This window comes from Pezoporus flaviventris, unplaced genomic scaffold (genome assembly GCF_033815535.1).
Source record: "Pezoporus flaviventris isolate CSIRO_AGI_PZ_B2104156 unplaced genomic scaffold, CSIRO_AGI_Pfla_v1 ptg000072l, whole genome shotgun sequence".
NCBI lineage: Eukaryota > Metazoa > Chordata > Aves > Psittaciformes > Psittacidae > Pezoporus > Pezoporus flaviventris.
In genome coordinates this window covers 4941122-4965044 of record NW_026892620.1, presented here as the reverse complement: position 1 = coordinate 4965044, position 23923 = coordinate 4941122, and the positions used below count along the sequence as shown (strand labels likewise).

Sequence of the window (23923 nt, the reverse complement as noted above, 5' to 3'; positions counted from 1 at the left end):
CATTGAGTGACTAATCGAACAAAATTCAGTGAGAAGCCAGGGGCCAGTTGTGCTAGTCACTGCACAAGCACAGTAACTACACATGTAGGACAATAAGGGAACTTAACATTGCACTTTTCCTCACTAAAATTATCAAAATACAGAGCAAATATCTTCCCTTTGTAGTGTTAATGAATAATACAATTTGGAGGTACCTTATTATCATTATAGATAATTTGCCATCCTTATTTAGGAGGTTAATACAGCTTTCATATGGATTCTGTTTGCAAGAAACAAGTAAATAAATTAAATTCCAATGATCTTAAGGTCCTTTCCAACTCTAACTATTCTATGATTCTGTCATTAGATATCAGTGAAAATATCTCATCTAGCAGTGTAGCCATCAGGGTGCTTTTAAAATTTCCTTTCTTACAATAATAATTTTGAAACAGCTTTTAGCCCTTTTATGAATTTGTGTGCATGAATGTTTGTAAATACAAAGAATGCAAAAAATTGAAAAAAATTACACAAAATGAAAAAAACCCACAATATTTGCCTATTTGTAAGAACATAACAGTAATAGAGAAGGTACTAATTTATTTTACCTGGAAAAAGAAAAGAATAATCTACTGAAATTTTAAATTTATAATGAGAAAATTCAATTTGCATCTGTACAGGAGGAAACTTCTAAAGAATAAAGGTCCTGAAAGCTTCCTGTTACAAAGCTCAAAACACATGCTGTAAGTGGATTACAATAAGCTTACAATTGCTCCCATTTTCTACAGTAAATTAGATGAGAAAATATAGGTGCAAAGATACATTATCAAGAGTGAGCTAAGCATGTGAAAGACATCACACCCACACCTTATAATCAAATATGGCTTGTAGAAACACACTGATAATAGCAAACCCAATTTTATTTAGGATGGCATTCTTCTCAGGCAAGTTTAGCCAACTACAACTTAAATGCAGAGTCAAAGCGATGTCTTGTCTAATGTGACAAATTGCCTCTAGAGTGCAATTCAGATAAATCTAGGAGGTTAATTTAAAATAGGTGGAATGAATCATCGCTTAGAGGTCTGACCCCCCCCCCCCCCCTTCCCCTCCCCGCCGATTACAGGGGTCATGAGCAGCTAGCATACGTTAGAGGTCTAAAACATTTTAAAATTTTACAGGAGGAGTCTAGATCAAAGTGTGGGGCAAATGAGCCAAAGGATGGGTCAATTGCCCACTGTATTTGCCAGTTCTCCCCCAGTCATCATGAAGGGGACATGTAGTTGATGCCTTATTCTTAGACAGCATAAAGCAGCACAGAATGAATCCTGCAGAGGAAGGAGAGTTAAATACTCGTAGCAATACCTAACTTATCAGAAGCAAAACATAGCAGTAGGTTGTTGCATTGTTTCCAAACAGGAAATAACTAAGAGTTTTAAGTGTCAGTAGGTATTAGCTGATGTTTAAAAATAAATAAATGAATAAATAGATCTGTACCTGTGTTTAGATGTGTTTGTAAAGAAAAGCAGTCTCAAGATAAGTTTGATGGAATGGTATTACTCCAGATATTGAAAAAGAGCATGGGTGAATAATACATGAATTGTCCTATTAGTGACAAAATGTGTAGATCCAGAGAATATTACTAGCGAGTTTGAAGTTTATGTACAGGATATGGCTACTGAGTACAAGATAAAGCCGAGGCTACTGCCTGAAGGTCAGTTTTTCTGTTTATAAGATAAAGATCTGCCTTGCAGGAGCAGATTAGGTTACCTGTAAGTGCAGTATCTACTGAAGTACTACCAGCTGCAAACATGAAAAAGATAATGGTTATAGCATCAAAAAAACAGCATAATTTAAAGCAAGGTTATTCAGAGTTTCTAGGACTGCAGTCATTTTTTCTCTCTTCAACTATTAAGGCTAAAAGCAAGTCTTAATTTTTAATGCACACTGAAGTTCTAACATTATACCAAAATGGATATTATTGAGGTAATAAGGTCAAGGCTGCTTACCTTAATAATTTTACATTAATGAAATGATGGAATATAATAACCTCTTCAACACACATGTAAATCTGTATCAATGACACACAAAAGCTTCTTCAAAATAATACCTATGAGGGCACTAAAAGTAGCCTCAAGAAATTACAGTATGCCAGGGTTGACTACAGAAATTTAACAGGGCCTTTTGGACATATCTATTCTATTATTGTTACATTGTTGCATATCATTGCATTCTGTTATTAAACGCCATTACTGATGGCAGTTTAAACTCCTTTGTCTCATTCACATGCAGCATGGGGAGTGCTGGTGTCTCTTGCCTGTGCACACCAGAGTGGGATGCACATCATCACTTGGGTACCACACTGCCCATGCTGGCATTAACACCAACTGCACAAGGGCAACTGGTATTTCTAAGGGTGGCCCTCTAATTTGAATTTAGCACACCAATCACTTTGTGAACAGCTGGTAATCTGGCATTGGTAGTGCTGTCCCCTCTGGACATCTTCCAGGCTGCTGTGATCAGGAGAAAACACACCCGCCCTCCCCGTGGTGGGAATAGGCAGCAGCTCTGACATTTGCTTTGGGTACTTTGGCACAGTTCCCAGGCACAAGCTGTTCCTTTGTTGTTTATCACAGAAATGTCACCTTTCAAACCAGCTATCAGAGGCATGCAGGTCAGAGCTGGCTCCCCAGTAGCTTAAACACTACCTCTCCCAAAATGTCATCCTTGGGGGATGCTGACTGTGTCTAAACTGTTAAAAATTGCAAAATAAAAGAAGTCTGGGGTTTAAGCCAGGCAAGAGTCTGGCTCACATTCATATTGTTTAGAGCTAGTTTCCTCTATAGGAGATTAGTCTTGTTTGTAGAGAGGTGGTTGGAGTGGTCCAAAGCAGTCAGGAACAGAGCTAACAGTTAAGCAGTGTGGATTATAAGGGATACTTGAGCTTGCTCCATTGCACTCTCTTACTTAGTGAGACAGATTTAGCCTCTGGCTTTGAGATTTAACAATTTCATAATGTCAAAAAAAAAAAGGTAAGAGAACCGTCAAACTGCTGACTGTAGCTCTCCAAGAGTAACTCCTGCACTAGCAAGGATTTCTTCCCATCAATGAATTGAAAATATCCCAAATAAATAAAAACCATTTTGAGAGCTCAGATGCCTACCTTATGTTTCTGAGCATGGTATGTATATACATCCTGTGTAATTTCAAAATTTATGTGGAAATTTGTTGGCTTATAACTACATTCTTCCTTAACACACATTTGGTTGACTTGTGTGCTTGGGCTGAATCATACCCCTCTGTCTAGTTAGTTCATCCAAAGACAGTATTTCTTTCATATCATAGAAGGGACTTTGTGTTTCTTGTTGATGTCTGAGAGAACATACCTTCTTATTATGTGATCTACTTAGCTCCTTGTTACCAAAACACATTAGTCATTTGACTCAACTGCAGTTTCGTTTTCCTTTAAGTGCATGTTGGCCTCAAAATAGAAAAAAATACATACCCATCACTGGAATATGCTTCGATGTATATGGGGTATCTGAACTAATTGTAGGAAGTGGTGTTTAATCTCATTCATGTTTAGCCATTGCCACAGCAATTCCCTTGAATGCAGTTTCTGGACTTTGGCAAACACATTCCACAAATGTTTTCAGTGAGAAGAGCCTAAAGAAGGGAATGCTTGTTCAGTATTTCAAAAAGAATATAGTTGCACAGGGAATACGTATCTTCCCTGTCAAACGGTTGGAAGCTTTCATTTATTGTCAGAAAATTCTCTAGGGAATGTTTTATCCGGACATATCTCAGCCTTGTTTCTTTAGTCTTTTTATTCATCTTCATCATGTGTGATTGTACTCAGGTAGAAGAGCAGCATTTTCCTTCAGATCAAGTTACACTCATTTTCTTCAAGCAGAGAGACCACTTTGGGATTTCTGCCTGGGATACCTTTCTTTCACTCTCAGTATATGTAGACAGTTTCTGTAAATGATTCAAATGCTAATTGTGGGTACAGACCACTAAGGCCAAAAAAAGCTAAATTCACACAGAACCAAGTTATAAAAAAATAGATTTACAAGTCTGAGTTTCATATACAGGCTAGGGACAACCTCAATTAACAAAATTACTATAAAATTCTCAGCGCTTACATGTATGTTTTTAAAGCTGAGATGTACACAGACTACACTGTATACTTATTTGGTTATTGGGGATCTCAGTGATCAATATAAATTTCATTTTCCTTGAAATACCAGCTATAGTGACTTCCTCTCATATACGAGAAGCATATATGAAAAAGAAGTCTAATAAGACTGTTCAGGCACAAATTTTGAGAAGTGCCAGATTATGATCCTCTCTGTGGTATTATTATATAACTTGTAGGAAGATAACGTATAAGCGTCTTCAATCACAAGATCACATAATATTTTTTCCTGATTTATTTTATTTTTTTCTCTAATTTCTCTAATTATAATGAATTATAAAATAGAAATGTAGGTTATCAGTCTTGAAGTAAAGACTGCTAAAGCTTTTACTTCAGCTGTAGAAAATATTTGAAGTAACTTTTGTCACTTATATCGCTGACAACAGTATTATGTTGTCCTTCTTTACTTGAACTATATCCAGAGGTTTAAAAATCATACTATTAGGTCATATAGGTTAAACATGTTAACTGCAGAAAAGTAGTGGTGACATTCTGGGGACCTGGGTTCCATGCCAAGCTCTGTGTATAAACAGTCTTTAACAGTTCCTTCCTCCCACATGTAACCTTATTTGTCCCATTGCCTCCAGCCTGTTTCATTCTTTGCTTTATTCTGTCATTCATTTGCCTGGGTTCATGTTCTTTCCTTACACATTTTATCCCAACACTAATCTCTTTGCACAGCCAGCATCTTCCCCTCCTTCTCGTCTTCTCATCCAGGCTTTCCCTTTTCTGTACTTGGTTTCATGCCAACCTTCCTGCCCTTGTGTTATACCTTTTTCCCACTTGCTCACTGTCCCAGTCTCTCTTGTTCAATCTCACTGTTTTTTCCATGCTATGTAACGTCTTTAATTTTCTTTTCTGCTTAGTCTGTCTCTACCTACATCCTGTCTCCTTGCCACGTCTCTCTTCTTCCCTTTCACTTCATTTATTTCATGCTGTTAGTTGCAAAGTCCATAATTTTATCCATGCTGTGCTCTGGTGTTCCCCCTCCACTTTTTCTATCCTACTGCTAGTCTCATTCCTGCAACCTAGTTTTTCTAATCTGTTCCACTTTGCTGACCACAGGTGGTTATGGTCCTCTTTTTTCTGCACTCAAATAGGAAAAAAATATCTTCCTCGTCTATAGTGTATTAAGAAGGGAGATTTGTAATGAGTTTCAGACATCATTTTCTGTGTCTAGAGCAGTACTGTGGATCACATTAGCAGTCACAGAGAAAACGCTATTTAGTCTCTAAACAGTATTGCTCTTATTTAAGGGCTTGGATATGAGACTTGGGCTACAATGGATACTCAGTCTTGTAAGGCATGCTATTATGTAGTGGAGAACAAGTATATGATCCTCAAAACTCAATCCACAGTGACTCTTAATAATTACCTTACTACCTAATGTTGAGAGTCTCTGTCTTGGGCTTTGTTTGTTTCACTCCCCAGTAGCTTAAAGTTGCTAATCTACACTCTTCTTAATGTCCTTGGTGCTTAGTGAAATGCCTACTATTACCACATTCCATTAGTTAAATAGTCTCCAGTGTTTTTCTCAGGAGTTTTATTACTCCATGACTTACCTGATAAGTTTTTTTACCCCATGACTTATCTGATCTTATTTATTCGATCTGCTGAATATATAACTAGCATGAAGTTACTGTGCTTCTGTTTCAGAGGCTTAGTAATGATAATAATAGTAGTAGTAATAATAGAATTGAAACTACTTCTCTGATTTTTTTTTTTTTTGTAATTTTTAATCTGTAGATGGATTGCAAATTCAAGTGGATGTTTAAACAGGGCCACTAATACTGGTTAGACTAGCATTTAGGCCTACAGTGGACCATACTAACAAAAGCAATCTCTGATTTATCCATTATAATAAAAAACTGTTTTGTAGGAATCTGGTGGCTGTTTTTTTTTTAAAGGTTTGACACTTGGCTATGTGTTGTCAATTTTTCAAATAGACAAGAAAAGGAATATTCTCAGCCCACAGAATTTATCTTCTGTCTAATACAGTATCTTCAAATCATACAAATACTAGAGCTCACAAGGGTCAAGCAATGTATTTTCCCATACCCTGCTTCCAGAAGTGCTTAATTTTTGGTTAATTTATTTTTCTGCTTAATTAAGAGAAAACAAATAAATAAAACAACACCCCAAAAAATCAAACCCAAAAATTCCTCCAAACTCAGGCACTCACAGGCAGCAATCCTAGCAAATTGGCCAACAAAAATCACACACTGAGTTAAGCATTTTTCCAACTGTCATGGTTTAAACCCTAGCCAGACAGCTTGTTCACTCACTCCCAGTGAGTGGTGCCGAGCTGACAACAATCGAGGCCCCCCCCAGGGCTCTCCCCTTCCCCGCTCCCAGAGGAACGGGGAGGAGGATCGAAAGAGTGCAACTCCCATGGGTTGAGACAAGAACAGTCCAGCAACCAATGTACAACACAAATCACCACTGCTACCACCAACGACAACAATGATAAGGGAAAATAACAAGGGAAGAGAATACGATACCACCGGCCAAGAAACGAGTCTGACCTAGAAGCCTGTGTCCTTCTGGGGTAACTCCCAGTTACCCCCACCCCCAGGCATGACGTGCTGTGGTATGGAATACTTCTTTGGCTAGTGTCCTGGGTTCAGCAGTAGCAGTCATTTTTCTCCTCCTTGGTAGCTGGTGCAGTGCTGTGTTTTGACTTTCGGCTCGGGAACAGAGCTGATAACAAGGATGTTTTGGTTTGGCCAAGGACTTTGTGAGGCTCATGCTCTGCCAGGGAGGAGGGGAAGCTGGGAGGAAGCAGAGACGGGACACGTGACCCAAGCTAGCCAAAGAGGTATTCCATACCACAGCACATCATGCCCAGGATGTAAGTGGGAGTTACCCGGAAGGACACGGGCTTCTGGGTGGGACTCGTTTCTTGGCCTTTGGTATTGTATTCTCTTCCCTTGTTATTTTCTCTTATCATTGTTGTCGTTGGTAGTAGCGGTGGTGATTTGTGTTGTACATTAGTTGCTGGACTGTTCTTGTCTCAACCTGTAGGAATTGCATTCTTTCGATCCTCCTCCCCGTTCCTCTGGGAGCGGGGAAGGGGAGAGCCCCAGGGGAGGGGGGGGGGGGCCTTGTTTGCTCTCAGCCCAGCACCACTCACTGGGAGTGAGTGAACGAGTTGCCTGACTGGGTTTAAACCACAACAGCTAGCTTGGCTCAGGTGTCCTGTCTCTGCTTCCTCCCGGCTTCCCCTCCTCCCTGGCAGAACATGAGCCTCACAAAGTCCTTGGTCAGGGTAAACATTACTTAGCAACAACTGAAAACATCGGTATTATCAGCACTGTTCCCAGGCTGGATGTCAAACACAGCGCTGCACCAGCTACCAAGAAGGAGAAGAATTGACTGCTACTGCTAAACCCAGGACAGTATCCACCCCTTATTCCATACCATTCACATCATGCTCAGATCCCACATTTTCAGTATACCATCGCTCTCCCACATATGTACATCCATATACACACAGACCAAGAGAAAAAGATCATTTTCTTAGTGCATGGACCAAACCCTATAATGCTGCCGAGTCCATTCGGTCCATGATGTCAGGTTCCATCTCTTGTAACAATCTTTCAGGGCAGGAAAGGCTGTGTGCAGTATTGGATCGTTGCCTGCTGATGCTGATTGTTCCTTTACTGCGGAACTCATCTGGTTCTATCAAAGTTCATTCTCTGTTGGGATGATGGTTGGAGGGAAGTCAGGGCTAGTCGCTGGTGACCTGAAGATATCCAGTTGATGGGCTATAAAAGTATTACACAGCAGGCAACAGCATACAATTAAGTTCATTGGCTGTTTTCCCCTAAAATCAAATCCCCTTGAGGTATACATGGGACTTCCCCATCTCCCCGCATTACCTGCCAAGTATATCCAGGTCCCTGAGCAAAAGCAATCCCACGAGTGGGTTTGCCTTTACCTGAAGCAGGAACAACCCAGACTGTCTTCCCCAGCAAATTCTTCATATGCACCACGGGAACTTTGTCCCCCTCTACAATATGTAAAAGTTCTGACTGGGCTGGGCCAGCCCTGTTGGCAGATCCTCTGGTGGTGACCAACCAGGTGGCCTTTGGTAAGTGTGTATCCCAGTGCTTGAAAGTTCCCCCACCCATTGCTCTCAGTGTAGTTTTTAACAGCCCATTGTACCGTTCGATTTTCCCAGAGGCTGGTGCATGGTAGGGGATGTGATATACCCACTCAATGCCATGCTCTTTGGCCCAAATATCTATAAGGTTATTCCGGAAATGAGTCCCATTGTCTGACTCAATTCTCTCTGGGGTGCCGTGTCGCCACAAAATCTGTTTCTCAAGGCCCAGGATAGTGTTCCGGGCAGTGGCATGGGGCACAGCGTATGTTTCCAGCCATCCGGTGGTTTCTTCCACCATGGTAAGCACATGACGCTTGCCTTGGCGGGATGTCGGCAGTGTGATATAGTCAATCTGCCAGGCCTCTCTATATTTATACTTCAACCATCGTCCTCCATACCAAAGAGGCTTTAACCGTTTGGTTTATTTAATTGCAGCACATGTTTTACACTCATGAATAACCTGGGCAAATTATACAGATTTAGGTCTACGGCTGTTGATCCACTAGAGATAATGGAGTGGGAACCTGAGAAGTGACAGCAGGTGGAAGGAGTTGCAGGCTCTGACCGCACCACCCAAGTCTTGGAAGGCAGATGCAGGGACTGTGAGAATGAGGACCTTAGGCCCACTGTAGGAGAGGATCTGGTTCGAGATCATCTTAAAAACCTGAACATGCACAAGTCCATGGGACCTGATGAAATCCATCTGCGGGTCCTGAAGGAGCTGGCAAATGAAGTTGCTAAGCCACTGGCCATCATATTTGAAAAGTTTGAAGTTGTCCATCATATTTGAAAAATCGTGGCAGTCAGGTGAAGCTCCCGACAACTGGAAAAACGGAAATATAACCCCCATTTTCAAGAAGGGGAAAATGGATGACCCGGGGAATTACAGACCAGTCAGTCTCACCTCTGTGCCTGGCAAAATCTTGGAGCAGATTCTCCTGGAAGGCATGCTAAGGCACATGAAAAACAACAAGGTGCTTGGTGACAGCCAGCATGGCTTCACTAAGGGGAAATCCTGCCTGACCAATTTGGTGGCCTTCTATGATGGGGCTACAGAACTGATGGACAGGGGTAGAGCAGTTAATGTCATCTACCTGGACTTGCGCAAAGTGTTTGACACTATCCTACACGACATCCTTGTCTCTAAACTGGAGCGACATCAATTTGATGGATGGACCACTCGGTTGATAAAGAACTGGCTGGATGGCCACACACAAAGAGTTGTGGTCAATGGCTCAATGTCCGGCTGGACACCAGTAACGAGTGGTGTCCCTCAGGGATCGGTGTTGGGACCGGTTTTGTTCAACATCTTTGTCGCTGACGTGGACAGTGGGATTGAGTGCACCCTCAGCAAGTTTGCCAATGACACCAAGCTGTGTGGTTCAGTTGATAGGCTGGAGGGAAGGAATGCCATCCAGAGGGACCTCGACACGCTTGTGAGGTGGGCTGATGCCAACCTCATGAAGTTTAACTATGGGAAGTGCAAGGTCCTACACCTGGGTTGGAGCAATCCCAGGCACAGCTACAGGTTGGGCAGAGAAGAGATTCAGAGCAGCCCTGCAGAGAAGGACTTGGGGGTGTTGGTTGATGAGAAAATGAACATGAGCAGGCAGTGTGCACTTGCAGCCCAGAAGGCCAACCATATCCTGGGCTGCATTGAAAGGAGTGTGACCAGCAGGTCGAAGGAGGTGATCCTGCCCCTCTACTCTGCTCTTGTGAGACCTCACCTGGAGTATTGTGTGCAGTTCTGGTGTCCTCAACATAAAAAGGACATGGAACTGTTGGAACAAGTCCAGAGGAGGACCACGAGCATGATCAGGGGACTGGAGCACCTCCTGTATGAAGACAGGCTGAGGAAGTTGGGGCTGTTCAGCCTGGAGAAGAGAAGGCTGTGTGGAGACCTCCTAGCAGCCTTCCAATATCTGAAGGGGGCCTATAGGGATGCTGGGGAGGGACTCTTCATTAGAGACTGTAGTGACAGGACAAGGGGTAAAGGGTTAAAACTTACACAGGGGAAGTTTAGATTGGATATAAGGAGGAAATTCTTTCCTGTTAGGGTGATGAGGCACTGGAATAGTTTGCCCAGGGAAGTTGTGAATACTCCATCCCTGGCAGTGTTCAAGGCCAGGTTGGACGAAACCTTGGGTGACATGGTTTAGTGGGAGGTGTCCCTGCCCATGGCAGGGGGATTGGTCTTAAGGTCCTTTCCAACCCTAACTATTCTATGATTCTGTGATTCTAAGAGGGTGGGGAAGTTTTAATCAAAGAGAAAGGAGGAATAGATGTCAAGAAGGAAAAAAAAAATAGTGTGTGTCTCAAAAAAGGGATCAGAGCACCAATAAAGGAGTGGAAGAAGACAAGTTTGGGAGATACATGCTGGGAGTCTCAGATACAGGGAATAGAGAAAAACGACCTGAGGAATAGGAAATTATGGTGGGGGCTGAGCAAAAGGTTGGTGAACCAGGTCACTTAGGATGGTAGGAAACGTCAAATGGTGAAAGAAAAAGTCAGGAGTGGAGAACTGGAGAGAAATGTTGGTTTTGACAGAGAAAAAAAGTAAGACTGAAGGAATTTACTGTTGGAAGTGCATGCAAATTGGATGATGCATATTCATTGCTGTGCAAAATAGCACATCAAGACATTTGCATAAAACCTTCAGCTTTCTGAATGTACAGCTTAAGCAGATATTTCTCCAATGGTAAAGAAAAGGGAGTAGAGGATTTGAAGAAGTGGCCCTGGGGCTTGGATAGTAAGAGTTCAAAGCTCAGTCAGAGTGAGCAACTTAAGCTTTGCAGGTGCCGGCAGAGATGTAGCATCTTGTGCATAGTTTCAGAGGGAAATATTTGATGGGGTAGGTGTGGAGGACACTTTTCAGGAGCACTGATTCTTCTCCCCAGCTAATTCACTAGCATTAAAACTAATACTGTTTGAGAGCACTTTGGAGTTGCTTTGCAGTCTCTAGTGCTTAGGGAGATTCTTGAGGAATCTCTATTACTCCTTCATGCCCCAGATTTTCTACCCAATCACTTATCTGTGGCAGCAGGCCTCACAGGCTGTTGGCTGGCCAACACTGGTGCTCCTAAGCCTGTCATTTATGAAACTGAGGATGGGGCTAACATTTAATGTGGGGGAAAAACCCATTTTTGGCATGGGGAGATTGTTTTTGAGGGATTTATAATTTCTCTATTCCAGTAAATTTATTTATGCTGCCTTTTGTCATCTTAACAGCTTTTTATCTTCAGTGTTGCATTACATGATTCATCAGTTTTAAAGAATCCCATGCTTCCCTGTCCAGTCAGTGTTTTCTCTGTTCCTTTGTGCATGTTTTCTCACTACTTATATCATGTGTTGCTTCTATTGATGTGAGTTGCACTTCATTTCCTTGTAATATTTCCTTTGAGGACTAAAACTCAATTCACAGTAATCAAGCAGCCTTCTCTCCCTCTTTGCTATTTTGGAAAAAAAACAGTGTATCTCCTTTTGGTGTAACCGTGATGGTCTGCTTCCACATCTGATCCTGTATTCTGTCTGGTTTCAAGCTCAGTTTCTACATGCACAAACCCCCTTTTAATTTCATCTTGCATCTGTAAAGCTGTAATTAGTATAAGCTTTCTTTATGTGTTTTCACCAAGAATTTTTCATGTCCATCAGTATTCAAGCTGTTCAAAGTTTATCAACAGATTGATTATGACGAAGAAAATAATGTCTTTTCTGGAAAAGTCATAGGTGACCTTTTCCATATTACACAGAATCACGGCATGTTTGAGGTTGGAAGGGACCTCTGAAGCTCATGTAGTCCAGCCCTTCTGGTCAAGCAGGGTCAATAGATAAAAATTCCTAGGACCATGTCCAGACAGCTTTTGCATGTTGCCAGGGATGGAGACTATGCACCTCTCTAGGCAACCTCTGCCAGTGCTAGGCCACCATCATAGTGAAACAGTATTTCCTGATGTTCAGGCGGAACCTCTTGTCCTTCAGTTTGTGCCTGTTGCCTCTTGTTCCATCACTTGGCACCACTGCAAAAAGTGCCTGACTCTTGTCTTGTTTGCACCCTCCCTTCAGGTATTTATCTGCATGGATGAGATCTCCCTGAGCCTTCACTTCTCCAGGTTGAATAATTCCAGCTCTCTCAGCCTTTCCTCATATGTGAGGTGCCCCAGTATCTTATGTCATCTTAGTGGCCTTTTTCTGGATTCTCCTTGTCTGTTTTGTATTGAGGAGCCCAGAACTCAAGACAGTACTCCAGGTGTGCCCTCACCAGTGTTGAGGTGAAGGATCACTGCCCTCAAGCTGCTGGCACCACTCTTCCTAATGGCAGCTCAGGAGAACATTAACCTTCTCTGCAGCCAGAGTATGTTGCTTGCTCATGTTCAACTTGGTATCTACCAGAAACTTCAGGTCCTTTTCTGCAAAGCTCCTTTCAAGCCAGGTAGCCTTCAGCATGTACTGCTGCCTGGGGTTGCTCCTTCCCAGGTGCAGGAATTTGCACTTTCCCGTGTTGAAATTTCTCCAGCCTGTTGAGGTCGCTCTGGATGGCAGTGTGATGTCGATATGCCTCTGGCATATCAACCACTATTCCCAGTTTGTTGTCATCTGCAAACTTGCTGATGGTGCAGTCTAGCACATTGTCCAGATCACTAATGAAGATGCTGAACAGGATTGGACCCAGTACTGATCCCTGGGGTACACCACTAGATACTGGCCTCCATCTAGACTTGTTGCCACTGATCACTACCCCCTGGGCCCAGGCATTAGGACAATTTTCAGTTCACCTGAATGATACAGTAGTAGTGCGTTACCTGCTTCTTTGCTTGGTGAGCATCACATCAAAACAGGCTGTGAATGGAGGTTTACCATGTAGCTTTGCAGATAATTTGAAAACTTCCTTATGAATGTAAGGTGCAGCCTAGAAAAAGCAGGGAAATAGGTATTTCAAAATATATTAATGATGGCCAAAGTCACAGACTGATATGAGGTGGGTACCGGAGTCTGAATGCTGAATGAATGGGAACAGGTAAAGTCCAGAGGGTCTATGAAGGCCTTTGAAAATGAGGGTAAGCAGCTTTTGGCTTGGTGAGAAAACAAACAGCTGGGAGGAATCTAAAAAGTAGGGCTTTTAGATTAAAGGATGGAGGTGAGAAGATACTCCTTGCAGCAGCATTCTCAACAGTCAAAGGGTAAGATATCTAGTAAGAGATGTCAGAGAAAGAGAGAAAAATTTCAGTTTGGACAGAACACCAAGAAGAGATAGAGAGACATGCTGTATTTGTACAGAAAAGGTAACTAAGTTTGTGTTTCATGAAGGAGGGTACTCAGACGTAAGTTCTGTAAAGAGAAGAGTAAGGTCTAAGGGATTTCCTGGTGCCCTGTCAAAAGGCACTGAATGAGTAATTAAGGGCATAAGAGTAGAAGCGAGACAAGTGATATTTCATAAGTAGATGTTTTAAAAAATGCCGTTACTTTCTGTGCAGTGAGTCATCACATTCAGTTTTTTTTTTTCTTTTTAATATGAATTGGCAAAGACAACACTGGAACCTACGAGTCTATATATATCTCTTACCATAGTTATAGTCTATATATGTCTCTTGCCACAGTCATTTCTACTTTGTAACTCAGCAAATGAAATGTGTTTGGATAGTGGTAATTTGCTGTAGTTATTCTACAAATATTTCTACTGTTAGGCACAGTTCTGAAGATACAACAACTGGATTTTAAAATACTCCATCTAAACCATAAATTAATGAGGTTAAAACTAGCACAGACAGTTTTGTGTATGCAAAAGCAGGTAATTGAAATTGCCGGTGATCTGAATATCTTGGTGATGTGCATCAATGATTCCTAGCTGGAGATATTTCATTGGCAGCAGGAAGCATTGGTATTGGAGCCTGGGATTTCTTGTGGCGCAAATCCAAAACTTTGGTAGCCCAAAAAGCTGTGTATTGTTACTAAACTGAAAGTGCATTTAAACCACCCATCCTTTCATACAACCACTACCACTTTTCAGAATGGCTGTTAACAAGATCATGCAACTGCTGCTGATTTAGTGAGCTCAACGATTAAGCAGGTTCCAATTTTTTTCATAATGAAAAAACACAGGAATATATATGTTGCAAGTTTTCAGTTGAAAGCAGGGCTAATTGGATTTGGAAATAAACCTGTTATGGCTTCCTCCCTGCTTCCACAGTTTGTTCAGTTTTCTGCTGTCACTGCCAGAATGGAAAGCCAGCATTAGAAAGCTGAGGAGAGCAAGATTTTTTTTATTTCTATATAGAAATTTGTAACAATATTTTTCTGGCTTTCTGTGATTAGACATTTGGGGGGGTTTGTTCGGGGTTTTTTGTTTTTTTTTTTCATTCAGCTCATTCCTTCTTATCCTGGTCTTTTGTAGTAAGTCACCTCCTGTGTACTGAATCCATACTGAATTTTATTATTTTTATTATAATTTCTTTTCCAGTTAGTCTTTACTTATTTATTTAGTGCTTGGTTTTGTGCCAAATTTCTATCCTTTCCCTTAGCTGCCTTCCAGTTCAGGTCTCATTTATCTGTTGCTCTCTTCTGCTCTGAATAATCCTTCTTTCTCTGAACAGCTTATTTTCCCCTGTGCTCATCCTGTCCTTCCCTGTTTGTCAATTGATACTTGCATATATACAAAACTGCAAACAGTTCTCTCATTTAGTTGAGCTCTATATTCACAATCTAAATGTATTTTTTGCTCCTTGTGCAGTTTCTTACTTCTTTCGGACCAACCAGTTTATCGGGGTAGATAGACATTACTACAGCCTTTGATAAAGAAATATCTCTAAAGTCTTTAGTTCAGTTGATAGAAGAGTTCACTAAAAACAGTTGCTAGCAGCATTCTTGTAGGAATTGAAAAATGCATTTGAGACTTTTTCATTATATGATACTCAATCTGCTGTACTATAATTGCTACCATTACTAATACATTAAATGGATTTGGTAAGCATAAAATAAATGTGCCAATTTCTGCTACTGACAGAAAACAGACTTACTTCCATGATGGTTCTCAGTCAGGTCCCTTTGGCAGTGATGGTACATGGTTGTTGAATTAGTTAGGCATAAAGAAATATTTGTGATCTAAGTGATGACAGGAGGTGATGGAGGGTGAAGTTTTTTCTGTACTGTTAAGGATCTCTTTACATGTGTAAAGGTGGAGGGAGACTTTGGGAGTGGAGTTATGCTGAGGGCACACTGAAGTAATACAAGAACTGTATTTTATTCTGCCTCATGATTTACATAAATGTGTGCAGTAGCTACATAAGGTGGAATTTTGGAGGTGTTGTCTGTGGTTTATTATATGATTTCAGCTAGTACAGGAAGGAATGAATAAACTGAATGATAGGCATACAGCTCCTGTCCTGCTTCTGCCATTCGAACACCTCTGATTTTGCTCATTTTAGACCAACCTTGTGAACCTGCTTTTGATGCACTGGGCAAATCCCAATCTTCTTAACTTCAATGATGAAAAGCCTTCAGGTAGGTGAAAAATTATGTATATTATGTATGTACTGGTTACTGTGACACTGTTTTCTTCCCTTCTTGCTTTCTTATACACACAGAGGAACACATATGTGTATACATATCATTTATGTAGTGTATAGGGTTATAGACACATATCCATGTGTGTATATATGTTTTTCTATTAATTGCTAGTCATGAACATGCAGGACATCAAATCAAATGATAGCATGTTCTTCCACTTGTTGCATTCCCTGTTTATTTTTAGCTATGTTTCTTTCTTGTAAATTCTTCAGTGCCTTGGTGGTAGCTGCATTTATACTTCCTTGGTGACTTCTTCCTGACTTCCTTTCTCTGTCTCAACTGATGATAGTACGTAGCTTCATGAACTGGAATCTCTGTAGCTGTTGAGTCAAAACAAATTCACCATCCAGTTTTGAAGCGTAACCCCTGTTGTTTCCACAGAAGAACGCACCTTCTTAGACGAGATTACCACAGGGAGCTGAAGTGTTGTCTCTAGAGATAATGGAATTATAGACTACATTAGGTTGGAAGGTTCAGATCAACTGGTCTAATCCAGTAACCAAGGCAGAGTTGATGTCAGTAATGCTACATACTGTGAAAAAGAAGAAACATGGTTGTTCAACCTTCTGTGCGTAGGATAAAATGAAGAAGGAACCCGATAATATAGAAAATAGAATCTGAGAGATTGTGAGAAGAAACTTTCTTTGTATAATAAAGCAAAATATTTTGTGCTTCAAATACTGTACCACCTACGAATACATTCACAGGGATCTTCATGACACTTAACCTCAGAGAAGTTGGTTGTGGTTAGATACATTCCAGTTTGTATTTGTATAAAAGGCTATGGACCAAACTGACATCATCTAACAATATAGCTAACTAACCACTTCTAGTATGTGTTTAATACAGTGGAGTTAACTGTATTTCTGGTCTCAAACACAACTGATTTCAGCACTTCTATATGTGCAAGACATACAAATCTATTTTGTAGAAATGTAAAAGGTTCTAAAAGTATTTAAGTACATGTTTTCACTGAAATGCAGAGTTGGAAACAGTTGTGGTTTTTTTTTTCCCTGAAGTCCTATGAATTATTGAGCAATAATTCAGTAGGTTCACTACACAGGGCGAATAGTTTTGATATTTTACAAATGACAGCTTAATTTCATACTGAATTTACTTCGCCTTTGCTTTCCCATTAATTTCAAGTGTTATTTTAGGATCAATATCTGAGCACTCCATTTTATCTAGCTGGATGCTTAATCTTATCTAGTGAGTTGAGTTTAAAGGATCTTTTCTGCACTGTTTTCTTTGTCTGATATCTTGGTGTTTCAATATCTTAGATGTTGCGGCTTCTGAGTTCATTGAGGAAATGCTTCTGAAGGCTGAAATTGTTTGGGAGGAGAAAATAAAAGACCCCTTATCTGTTTCTACTTTATCTCAAGAAGAGCCATATGAAGAGATTATCCATGATCTGCCCACAATTTCCAATAAACTGTAAGTATTTCTGTTGTTAAAGAGTAATGCACTGAGGACAGATTATAATTTGAACTGTGTTTGTCAATCTGTGAATCTGGTCTGTATGTACTTAGAACCCACACAGAAATGGTCCTGGGCAACCACTTCTGATTGTCCCTGCTTGAGCAGGGAGTTTGGACCACATTCCTTCTAGAGGTCCCTTCCAACCACAACCATTCTGATTCTGTAATTCTGTGCCATTTGATGGGTTAAGTAACTCTTTTATCTTGGAAATCTACTGAATAATCTTTTGTGTTTGTATCTTCCACCTCTTTTTGCCAACCTTAATTCTATGAATATGGTGTATTCATTAGTAGTAAAATGCATTGTTGTAATTGCCAGTAAAATTATCTGGGGTTGCCTTAGGAGATTTATTATGGGTTAATACTCTAGACCCAAACCACCTTTTCTTAAGGTGGATAGGAGTATTGTAATAAAGCTGCCATTGCCTATGAGAGAAGCAAGGATAACCCCTGAAAATCAAAATTATATGTGCAGTCACAGATAAAATGATGCAGCTCCAAGGAGTTACAAATTTGTAGTTAGAGTTGTACTTCTTAAAATCCAAGTGGAATTAAGTAGAATTTAGCAGTGTGAACTTAGAATTTGGTATTGAATTGAAGAGTCCATCTGTTTCTTAAACTGTAAATTTTGATCTTTTTGTATTTTCTTGTGATTCTTGAGAAGACTGTCATGGGTGTGAGAAAAGAGGTGTAAAATAGACATGAAGCGTTAATGGCAGTTTTATGGTTGTGCAAGATACTGATTCATCATATTCTCATTTCAAGATACTGTCATCCATGAGAATTTTGAAAGGTACAGATAATATCTTTATACAGTATGCAGTTGCTATTTTTGGCCAAATTTGAAGCATGTTGGTTGCATAAGCTTCTCAAATACTGACATTAATTTTTCTGAATCAATCACTGGAGGATGATTTAAAAAAGGCCCAAAACAAATCAATAAAAACCAAACCCAAACTCTTATAAAGGGACAGATAAGATATATTTCTGTTTTTCCAGTTCATAAGAGTTGTAATTTATGGTCTGCAGGATATACTTGTATACATTAAAACCTGGAAGAAAGGAGCAATTGTCACAAAATTATCAATCTGTTTAATTCGTAATTCTGTGGGATATATTTACATTTAGTAAGGATTGAATATTTCATGAATGGTAAACACAATGTGTTGTTTCTGATTTGTGATTTGTAGTCACTAGCATGCGTGGTTGGGTTTAGAACACTAATGCTTACAGAATTACAAATTTCTTATTAATTCATTAATTCCTCATGAAATAAACAGTTCTCTAACTCACTGTTTCAGTAACTTGGATCATACTCCAGAAATTTATGTGGCCTTCAACTGTCTTTTAAGTGAAAAATACGAATTTTGAGGTATGAAACTAAGTTTCTAGATTCTCAAACATCAAGAAAACCTTTATATTACTGATAGAAGTTGTAATACCAGGAGTAGAAGGTAGGTCACTCCTGTAACTCTGCAATGATGCCTCTTTAAAGAGTTATTCTTAAAGATTTTAGAGAACTTTTTTAGGAACTTTATTTTTTGTTGTTCTTGCATCTAGATGATGCATTTCCATGTGTTTTGTGTGCTAGAAGTTTATGCCATGGTGCACATACTGTACTGTTCTTTGGTGGTAAAACCCAGCAGCCTCTGGAATACATGAGGTCTAAAGATCTTTCTCTGCTTCTTCCTTCCTGAAATACATGGATAAAGAGAGCTACTTTTTGAGAGTTTTCTATATAGTGACCCTGTATATGACAATAATACAAACCTGCTGTATGTGAAGAACTTCACTGGAAGTTTTCAAAAAGCAAAGTTCACTAAACAAAGAAAATGGATTTACGTATGGAATTGGGCTGAGTAACCTCTTTAACATCTATTGTCAATAAGCGTGTGACCACAGCTAGTTTTGTGGTGCCTACATGAGAACACAGTACTAGGTCAAAGCAAAGATCTGTTTAGCCCTGTGCAGACTTTGCAAATAGCTCAGGTGCAATTAAAAGATTACAGTAAGCTTGAAGTAATGCCACATTGGCACACTTTCAAGACCTTCAGCAATCTTAGATTTAGAGGCTTCCTAAGCTAGAGCTTTGCATTCTCTAGCTGTCAGTGCAGGAGAGTATCAGCAAACCTGCCGGCCAGGTAGGAATTCTGAGATGGGAGAGCTCTTGGAAGGCAAAAGTGTTAGTGTATTTGCCCATGCATGACTCAGCTATCACTTCTGAAAATACAAAATTTTTAAAGTGAAATATACCACACTGTTTGCAGAGTTCTGTTTTGCTAAAAAATCCACAACCTTTACAGTCACCTAAAAATCAGGTGTCATTTCAAAGCTATTGTCTCAGCTCCATAGCAGCGTGTTTGTTCCACAGTGAAAAACAAAAACTTACAGAGGGCTGTTCTTCCAAATTATAGTAGACATACTCTTAAGATATACTGAATCATCCTCTAGAGTGTCTCCAGGCTACCTATTAGAGAGGCAGCCTAGATGATTAGTTTCAACAAAGTTTTTACCTTTTCAATGGCTGGTGTTGAAAGCAAACAGTTTCATCCTTCATGTTCTGTCAAAGGAGTCTATGGAGAAATGTATAATATGCTAAGATGAAGATAAATGTCTGTGCTATTCTTATGTGCCAAACCAATTTTTTTTATTGCTCGAAAGAGGAGTGCACAGCAATAACCCACATTTACTGTTGGTTTATTCTACATTGTGTCCATTCTCCATGAACTCTCCTGACGTAAGGAAGCAAGTTTAAACTGAGGTGGTAACTTTGACAAGAGTTTATGTAACTCTGTTGTGGCCATATTGCTTTGTGGCCATCTCTCAGAAGAGAACAATATTAAAAAACAGACTCAAAAAATATGTACAAACAAGTGTGAATAGCATGTGCTCTGGCAACAAACCTAATTTTGCTGGTTCTCGATTAAATTACAATGTTGATTTCTGGAAGAACGCTATGAAGAGATGAGTGGAAGGTCAGTATCTTAGACAGAAAAAAGTTTAGGAGTCAGTATGTTTGTGTTATGCTAGGTTATCAAGCAGACCTGGTTTCCTTTAGGCAAGTGTTGGGTTAATTCAAATGAATTCCTGTTATTGTGAAGCAGTAATTGTATTAGAATATCTTTTCCTAGTTTTTCTACCGAGCTACTGAGTGCTTTTTTCTATCTAATTTAGGAGGTGTGGACTAGGAAGGTAACTGTTGTTGGTTGGCCCTAGATGGCACTCACTGAGCTGCCTTACTCACTCTCAATAAGGAATTTATTGTCAAAGTAATGCTGAATTAATCACAGTATATATTTTCTGATACATATATAAGTAAACACTAATTATAGAGACGGATGTTTCAAAATCGGTGGGAGAAAGTGAAATAAAATATACATAAACATGTTTGAGACAGCAAAACAGAAAAGAGACTGCATTTTTCTTTTTGCAGAGCATTTCTATGTATGTAACAATTTGTATTTCAATTATTATAGTGCTTGCAAACACTATTCTAGTGTTTAATCCATCCTGAATTTTCTGTTATGTACCTGTCAAAAGTTTTTTAGACTGAAATTTCTGAAATGATGCATTTTACAGATGTTAACTGGTTTAGAAATTGTTTGGAGGATCTCAGAATTGCCTGTGGAAGGATTACAGTAATGGAAGTTCTCTCCAACAAAAGCTATAAGCTCAAAGAGCCCATGAAAATGTCTTTGATATATATTGTCTGCTTTGATATAATTCTTTTTATAAAGTCTACCTATTTAGAAGCTGCAGCAGTGTCACAAATATTGATGATAAAACTACCAGTTATTTAATCATCATTACCCAGTATTTTTGTACTAGATCTTTTTTTCTCAAAAAACAAGGACATGCTAAAGGATATCAGCCATCTCAGTTTACCTAAAAACCAAAACAAAACCAACCAACCCTCCACAAAATTTCAAATTAATTCAATATATGATAGTGTATACACATTAAAATGAAAATTATTATTCCTCTATATATCATGCAGGATTTTTTCCCAGTTACACGTGCCAGCAGCAGCAGTCCTACCTTGTTTAAATAAGATTACCCTAGATAACTCTCTTTCCTGTCTAGTATGCAGCATTATTTTGGCTTAAGTCTCCCTTTGTGGTTAATTATCTATTAAGTATCCATTAATTTTCATTAAAGAAGACAGTTCATGCTAATCTACTTGCCTACATTAACATAAAATCTTCCCTTAACACTGTCTTATAGTTCAATTTCAATGATATTGCTTGACTTCATATCGTGACTAATAGAAATACATATAAATGTGTATAGAAATATTTCTCTAAAAGCCACTGTTTTCTGGAAACGTACTTTGGTTTGTTTTATTTTTCATAGTGTCTTCTTGCGCCTGAATCATAATGAACTGTTGGAGTAATTTTAATATGTTTTAAATTTCTTGTAATCATTCACATTTTTGTTGTAATGTGAATTATGTGTCAGCATTTCCATAACATAAAGTCCTATTAATATCTTGCAAATGCACATGATCTATAGGCTATCATCTTGTACATCAACACATGCAACATGCCTGTTAAGTCCTCTTAAGTTCAAAATGCATCTGTGGATATAGTAGGCAACATTTTTCCCCGCACTTTACTCTTTGTTGTGATTTACAATCTACTTCTCTTTTGTGACATCCGAAAAGTTTAGTTGGTTGTGAGGAGTTTATAGCTGAATTTCAAGAAGTATTTCTAAGTTGTGTTGTATATTTAACACAGAAGTGGTAAATTAAATGGGTAAGGTTTAACTTTGCAGCAAAAAAATCAATCTTCACAATTTAAAATAGATATCACATAAATAATAAAAAGTTGTAAATGGCACTGCATTGGTTTTTAATATTTGAATTCACTTTTCTTATGCTTTTCTTTGATTTTTTTTCTTCTCTTTGTCTGTGATTAGATCTTTAAAATAATTCAGACCTGAGGGTTTTGAACAGTTTTGGACAATAGCAAAAGACTACTCAAAAAGAAAAAAAAATATTTAATTATATATTGTTTGATTCTGAGTCTGGATAAAATGCTAATCAGTATTAGTTATTTCTGCTTGTGGGTGCTACAGCTATTTAATTTCTTCTGCAGCCTAATTACTGTCGCAGCTTATTCTATGACATCTAATTGCCAAGTTCACAAAAATAGTTGAATAATGGCTTTTCTGTCCAAAGCAGGAAAAAAGGCAAAACCAGTTGGTTCTTAAATCTTTTGTCCATGTGACATAAACAGATACATGACAAAACAATCTTATCTCAATCAAAGCAGGAATGAGAAATTTTTGTTTTTACAAGTGTTCCTTTAGACATTTTATATTAAAATGTCTGAAGCAAAACATAATTAGTAAGAATATTGTGTATATTCCTTTACAAAATGTTGAAACTAATTCTTTCTTTGCCAACAGGGGGTTTCCACAAAAGAAAGGTTTTGTTCCTGTATCTTTTATTCAATGGGAAACTACTTTGACTTGTTTTTCAATGAATTCTGCTTAGAAGGTGCTTTGCCTCTGCTTAGAACTGTACCTTTCTAAAGCTATGTGTTTTGGAAATGTACTGTTGGAAACAAAACTGTGTTCAGTTCTGTTTCCAACAGTTCTTATCCTCTACTGAAATCAGTGCTAGCTATGGGTCCTCCATAGCTTGATTTAACTGTGTGTATAATCCTGGCTTTATTATAATCAGTGATGAAACTCAAGTAATTTTAGAGTAAAAATGAGATTTTTTTAAACTACGTTTGACATCTGGATTTTATTCCATAGTGAAATACATTATTCCTGCATTCACACATTGAGCCCACATTTCTTTTCAAAGAAATTATATGCACATTTTGGCAAGGAGCTGTGGTACACTCCATGGGATCGTCTCATTTGCACTGTCAGAGTCCAGACAGTTCTCTTATAATTCCCAGCTTCTGGGGCTCATTCCTTGCTAATTCCTCTGGATATACAATGCTGCCAAAATCATCCAAAATTCTGGCATTGTTGTTTTTCAGAAGTATGATGTGGTCTGAAGTGTCTGTAGGGAATGTGTGCAAGAATAGGCTTAATTTATATGTGAATGAAGAGTATTCTGTATCGTTTCAGTAGTTTCAGGAGTTGGTTGCTTGCTTGTTTGATTTTTTTATTTAGCATATCACAAATTCAGAGCACCTCTGGGTCATAAAATATGTCTTGGATATTGCCTGATTAAAAATAAGCTAAAAAGTGGTGTAATTTAAAAATATTAACTGCAATGGCAGTATCTATATTGAATTATTTTAAAATGTAAGATTTTTCAGGACAGTGTTGTGTAAGTTAATTGTATATTTTAAATTCAGTTTCAAAATTGGCTATTGATTTGCAGCCTAGTGCTGTCAAAAGCAAACTCATGCATATTCTCTTTAGCTGTCTCAGTTCTGCTTCAGAAAAGATATGCACAAAGGTGAATTTTACATCAAAATGTTTTGCTCTGTGCCTTTGGCAACAGACCAACTTACGCGAACAGTTTATTTCTCACCAGTTTCTTTTCTGTACTTGAACCAGGAACTCATGTTGCAGCCCTGAATTGTTTCTCAGTTCTGTGTTTGTGCATGCACATTTGGCAACGTTTTGTTTGCCTGACAT

General features: G+C 39.0%; 1 protein-coding gene across 6 annotated transcripts in view; it reads left to right on the top strand.

The window, feature by feature from the left end:
- MYO16 (myosin XVI) overlaps positions 1 to 23923 on the top strand; it is a 381803-nt gene that overhangs the window by 181728 nt on the left and 176152 nt on the right. For all 6 annotated transcript variants that reach the window (XM_061472784.1, XM_061472779.1, XM_061472778.1 and 3 more), the window contains 2 exons: positions 15698 to 15773; positions 17120 to 17273. In XM_061472784.1, coding sequence (XP_061328768.1) covers positions 15698 to 15773; positions 17120 to 17273 — 230 coding nt within the window. The remainder of the gene's footprint in view (positions 1 to 15697; positions 15774 to 17119; positions 17274 to 23923) is intronic.